Consider the following 6,276-nt stretch of genomic DNA (forward strand, 5'->3'; position numbering starts at 1 on the left):
AACACCCCATCCTCTATCATCCATCCATCTATATAAATTTTAAAGTACTCTATCATTTATCATTCATCTACTATCACTCATATACTTGTATAGATCTTAAAACACTACATACTTATGTTTTAATGCCCAAAATTTAATTTTTGTTTCATGTTAAAATCAAAAATTTGTTTTGAAGTAACAAACAAAATTTTAGTTATATCATTTTGATCAAAATTGTTGTGCACGCCACATATTGCATATTCATCATCCTAGTTGGAGTCTTACTGCAATGTCATGCTCACCTGCAAGTATAAACTAGAACAGCGAAAACATAGTTCAAAGTTAGACCTGATCAAATTTTGAGCAATGCTCGAGCTTGTCAAGTTTTAGCAAGCTCAGGTAGACCTAAGTCACAAATGCATTTCTTTATTAGATTGCATTTGCCTTTTCTGGGGAAAAATTATTAGATCGTATTTGTTGTTTTGCTACCTCTCAACTTCAATGACCCTGTTAATCTATTCAATTATCAAAAAAAAAAAAAAAAAAAAAAATCCTGATAACCTATTCAAAAGAATTGCGGCATTAATAAATGTGCATGAAATAGTGACGAGGCATTGACTAGTCAAAGTCGTTGCTTATCTTGTTTCAATGCTGACATCCTCCTCAATATTTTCTTGGCAACGTCGTTCCTTTCTTTTTCTTGGCAATTCATCCCTCAGTATTTTTCAACTCCAGCCATAGTTCAAGAGGTTGGAAACCTCTGGTAGCTTCAAAATACCAAAAATAACCATTCAATCACACTTATATAATGTCCATTCTAGTCATTTGAATGGTTGGTTTGGTGAGGTCTTTCAACAATTTGGTCTGGCTTGAAATGCCTCGGTTGTTTCACGTAAGCTTATCCAATCCCCCTATAAAAGCTTCGCCTCAGGAAGAGACACCTAAAGAGTTCTTCCATCCTTCTGAATTGAAAGGCCTCGTATGAAGAGTTCCTTCGCAGGTCTTGACTCCCATCCTTTCTTTCAGTTCATGCTCAATATAGTTTGTTTCTATTGCTAACGTAGTAACATCATCCTATTAAGTTTGATAGAATCAGCAAAAAGGTAATCAAAGAGCTCTGTATTGGTATTCATAGAATTAAGCCATCTTGCTCGTATTGCGGTTCGTATAGAAGTTTTTGGCTATCATGTTGACTGCAAGCATGCTTTAAAAGAAGCACTAACAGGCAGACCAATTTTGGTACTAGTTTTTCTTTTTATTCTTCTATTTTAGACATTTTTGAGTATGATCTGCTGAAGCATTTAGCATTCCTTTTTTTCCTTTTCTTTTTCTTCTTTTTGAGAGATGAAAGGAACTTGCCCATCCTACATAAATTACGAGGATGCACCACCTAAGACTCGGCCCAAAAACCTCCTCTACTTGGGAGGGTGTGACCACAAGCAGGCATGGCTTAGTTTACATCAAATTGTTTAACCTTTAATTGTGTTTCGTTTCTTCATTTTTAGGATGAAACATCTGAAAGATCATTCCTATCATTGTCAGGATAGATGCTAATTTGCTGATTTTTGTTGCAAAATTTTAGTTTATTAGTTGTTTATGATCTTATAGTTGACTTTATAAATTTTAAGGATTATGAGTTTGGTAATTAAATTTAGATTTAGTCACCCTGGATCTATTTTTATTGAATTAGTTAGTGGATGATGATTTGGATCTTTTGTTTTTATTTGACATTATGATTGTTGGTTTTGTATTATCATGTATAGTATCTCATGGTAGTATGGTCGGGTTATGTCCCAGATTTAGAGTGCGATAGTTTCAATATAAGTTTTGATAGCCTGCATTTTAGAATTGTAGCATTAGCTTATATCATACAATTTATGGTTAGAGATGAATCACGGAGCTTTTTTCTTGGGAGTAAAGGGAGAGGACCCGCCGAATATTTTAAACTGGCCAGGTCTGAATGATACACCGTATCAAGACTAGAACTCAATATTTCCACTTGTTAGTAAATGGATGAAATTACTGAGGACATGAAAGACAAAGACATTGCAACATAAAATTTAAAACTCTACATCCTTGCATAAGCAATTGTTTTAAATTTATTTAGTGCATGTTCTGATCATAATATGCCAATTCTTTCAGAAAAAAAGAAAGTGAGGAAAATTTAACCTGCTTTCAAGCTACAATATGTCCATTATTTTCTCTACTCCATGGAACATTACTTTTTTCATAGGCTTAATTGATGTAGACACATTACTTGATTTTTCAAATTTTAGGTAAAATTCGTTTATTTGGATATAGAGCTGCTTTAGAGCCCAACAGACTTGCATCAGCAATCTTTTATGGGCAATCAGCAATCCAAATGGAAGAGGAGGGCTCAGAGGCCATTCTTTAATTCATCTCCTTATGTCCCTCTTGGCTCTTCTTCTCCCTCTTCTCAAGCCCAACCATTACTAGATCCTTATAGTCCTTTGGAAGCAAACTATCCACAGTTGCCTAATTTTGCTCATGAAAAGGTAAAATGTCTCTCATTTTCCAAACAAGCATATACCGATCTCGCAATCTCCCTCATCTCTTATCATATGGAGTATGATTTATCTTTTAGATTGATGAAGATTATAAAAGGGAAAGTGAAGCACTTAGGAAGAAAATTTTGGACCTTGAGAAGAAAGTCAATGAACTGATGCAGAAAGTCAATGAACTACAGTTGAGGCAACCAAAGGTGCTGGTATGTGTAAGATTCTACATAATTGCTCCCACTCAGCCATGACGATATCAATCTTATTGAAATCCAAATTTTCTTCTTATATAGCATGTGAAAGACCATGGAGCTGACATTCAAAAGGATCATGAGAAAACTTCCACTCTTGAATTGGAGATAAACAAAATGAAAGAGAGGCTCATCATGCTCGAAGTTTGTTCCATCAGTGGTTCTGTGAGTCTGCAAACACCCAAGTTTGATTAAGGACTAGCTATCCATCAATCAGAATGTTCATGCTTTAGTCTTTTTCAGGTGGGGAATGGAATCAATGTTGCAACAACACACGAACAAAGTTCTATTGTTGAACGCCAGGCAAATCAGTTGCAGTCGGAGATCATGCCTTTACATTCCGCCGCTAATAATGGCACTGTATGTTATTTAATTTTGATTTACTCAATTAATAGATCTTTTTTTTGTGATTGTTGTCACTCCAAAATTTAAGGAAAAGCACACTAAGTTTGATCATTTACCTTACAGAAAGCTTGATCATTTACCACTATAGACTAGTATGCCATTTATGGACAAAGGCTAGAGATAAAATCATATCCAACGATTAATAGAAAGGCGATAAAACTGCTACTCCTAAACATTTATGAATTGGCCTCTCCATGATAACTGGAGATCAAGGATATTCCATTGTAACAAGGAGAGAGTTCATCCTTGTAATCTTAGAATCACTATTTGCATTACTGAAGTTGATGATTTGACTGCAAATTAGTTCTCAACTAAGATGGTGTCCTTTCAATCTCAGTATGTTTTTCTTAACCTAATATGAGATTCTAAAACTGAAACAAGTTATCCTTTTACCCCCCAATAAAATTAAAGGTTTTTCAGATTAGTCCATGAAATCTTCTGTATTTAGGTATCAATTCTTGTCTCTTCATATTTATAAGAAAATCCTTATAAAGTTATTTGTTTGTACAAATTGGTCCTTTAAATAATTTTTGTTGATCAAAACCTAGTTTAGATTAGCCAAAGTTGTTGAAGGGAAAAAACATAGGACTAACAGTAAATGAGGCTTGAAAGTCCACCTGTTCTTGTTTACTCCATTGTCTTCTTGCTTGGGACTTGGCTGTCAGAGAACCGATGCTGGACAAACATGGGTTAAGAGGTTGGTTATGGATGAGGGCTGGGGAGAAAAATGTTCAGAAAACATGAAATTAACACCATTTAGAGTATATATGTAGAATATTTCATTATCATTTTGTAAATCAGAAGGATGTATAATCAATAAGTTTCAAGATCAGGGATTAAAAGACAAATATGGAAAAGATGGAGATTAATATGCAAATATAGAAGATTTCATGAACTGATTTGCAAAAATGTTAAAATAGCATATATGATTAATGAATAATCCTCAGCGATGTGAAAATTGGAAAAAAAATATATATTCAAAAACTAAGGTAAAAGAATGGGAAAGCCCGTGAAGTCATCGTCCATGAAACGATGGTAAAAGGATGGCCAAACCCATGAGATCATTTCATTTTGTTTGTTCATGAAGTAAAGGTCACATTATAACTCCAATGTCAATAAAATAGTTGTTCCTTTAGCTTTTCTTTGGGTACCTTACATCTTTTACCGTCGACTTCATGTCCATCATTATCATGACATTTGGTTTTTGTGAATTATTTCCCAGGAAAAAATTGAACGCCAGAAATCTATCCAATTTGAGGAAGACTTGCATGCTGGACTCATCATTGTCATATTTCTGATTTCCGTACTTATGGGGATGCTTATGAAATGAATTTCACAAGTTTCTTCAGATTGATCTGGCCTTTGCTTATGGACTTAAAAATTGGTAGAAGAGGACAGCATCTCTCTCTCTCTCTGAGTGTGTGTGTGTGTGTGTGTGTGTGTGTGTGACAATGGAAAGGGAAGGTCCTGTGGATTTTTAGTAGCCAACCAAAGCTTCAAGTCATCGTAGAACTAGCTATAGCCTCTGTTCATTGGATTATATGTAGTCTAGCAATAGCTCAACCACAATGTATATCGAATGCATGTAGGCCAATTGGCATGATGGTCTTGTTAAAGGCCATTAGCTTCGTTGCATCATATGGGGATTTGAAGCCTGTTACGTAATTGGAGTCAGATGATGGACAAGGCTTGTTCAGAGGAATCTGAATTTTAGGTTGAAATCTGCTTCTTCTTTTAAGTGGAAAATTCTAACTCTGCTTGCTCAGGGGCGGCTGAAGGGTAAGGCCACCGAAGCCCTTGCCTTAGGCCCCCCGCTCCCAGGAGGCCCCCCGCTCGCGCGCATCCGGCATCGCGGTCCAGCCTCCGCCTCCCACCTCCGGCATCCCGATCCAGGCGTCCAGCCTCCGCCTCCGGCGTCCCGGTCCATCCCCCAGCATCCATCGGTAAGTTTCTTCATTTTTTTTTGTTTTCGACACTCCCCCTCCAACCTCCGCCTCCGGCGTCCCGATCCACCCCCGGCCTCCACCGGTAAGTTTTTTCTTTTTTTTTTATTTTTCGACACTCCCCCTCCGCTCCGGTTGTTCGTCGAGCCGGCGGCCCGCCGGTCCGCCTTCGTTTCTTGAAAGCCGGAGCCCGAAAGAAGGCCTCTCCCTGGCTCCGTCTTCGTTTTTAGCTTTAGGCCTCCAAAGATATTGAGCCGCCCCTGTGCTTGCTGCTATGTTCTTGATTGGAGAGAAGAGAAGGATTTGATCATTGCTTAGAGGAGGATTTAATATTATCAGGATTGTTCAGCATTTACAAGAATATTTCGATCCCGACTTCATTCTTTGATCAACCCTGATATATATTTATAATTTGGCATAAATCAGCAGTAGGAATGTGCAATGTGCATGAAAAGGAAAATGGAAGATTGTTATCAGAGCCTATCATCTATGGAGGGGGGACTATATCGGATCTAACCCATATCCCTTTTTTGATGAAAAGGATCTCCCAGAGGTGGGAAGGATAGTTGTGTTCCTCCACCTCGTGACTATGGCTCCCACTTTTTGCTAGTATCATTTTCTTTTTTTTTTGGTTCTGTTAAGCATATATGGAAGCTCAGAGACAATGAATAAAAGCTCAATGGAAATTAGTACTTTCATTATTTTTAACGACATCGATTATATGGTCACAACTATGACATCATAAAAGCAATTGTGATATGCCACATCAGACATGTTTCATCTTTTTTTTTTGGTAGAAATGAAACATGCTTAATTCGTGACATGAAGAAATCTCTTATGTACCTATTAAATGGAAAAGAGAATGAAAATTGAATGCCTCTCCAAAATTCAGAAAAATCAGAAAAAATCATAGACAACTAGGGATATTTTTGGAAGTCATGTTAAAAAAGGTTAGGTTAAATCGACCTATTTATGTTAAATTCATATGCGCAAAAAAAAGAATTTATGTTAAAATTGATTCACTTATGTTAACATCGCATGCAAAATTCCACTCACAAAGAAATTTCACCGCACACGCATAATTTTTTTTTTTTTTTTTTTACATTCACACTCATAAAAAACTCAATCCCTCTCTAAAATTCAAAAATATTAGAAGGAAATCTTAGAAAAACTATGCAT

At 36.5% G+C, this 6,276-nt stretch overlaps 1 protein-coding gene across 1 annotated transcript; it reads left to right on the forward strand.

The window, feature by feature from the left end:
- The first annotated feature begins 2,243 nt into the window (after nt 1-2,243).
- Nucleotides 2,244-5,701, forward strand: LOC105033735 (uncharacterized). The gene is made up of 5 exons (XM_010908639.4): nt 2,244-2,495; nt 2,585-2,707; nt 2,792-2,914; nt 2,993-3,109; nt 4,377-5,701. Exons 1-5 carry the CDS (start codon nt 2,322-2,324, stop codon nt 4,482-4,484), a joined length of 645 nt encoding a protein of 214 aa, XP_010906941.2. The 5' UTR covers nt 2,244-2,321; the 3' UTR covers nt 4,485-5,701.
- The last annotated feature ends 575 nt before the right edge of the window (nt 5,702-6,276 follow it).

Source organism: Elaeis guineensis, chromosome 3, assembly GCF_000442705.2.
Source record: "Elaeis guineensis isolate ETL-2024a chromosome 3, EG11, whole genome shotgun sequence".
Classification (NCBI taxonomy): Eukaryota; Viridiplantae; Streptophyta; class Magnoliopsida; order Arecales; family Arecaceae; genus Elaeis; species Elaeis guineensis.

Bases quoted from the DNA above. Each gene is read 5' to 3' on its own strand.
- LOC105033735 (XM_010908639.4), top strand. From the start codon at position 2,322: ATGGGCAATCAGCAATCCAAATGGAAGAGGAGGGCTCAGAGGCCATTC. The intron at 2,708-2,791 runs GTATGTGTAAGA...CTTCTTATATAG, and splicing joins TGAGGCAACCAAAGGTGCTG to CATGTGAAAGACCATGGAGC. The intron at 2,915-2,992 runs GTGAGTCTGCAA...AGTCTTTTTCAG, and splicing joins TTTGTTCCATCAGTGGTTCT to GTGGGGAATGGAATCAATGT.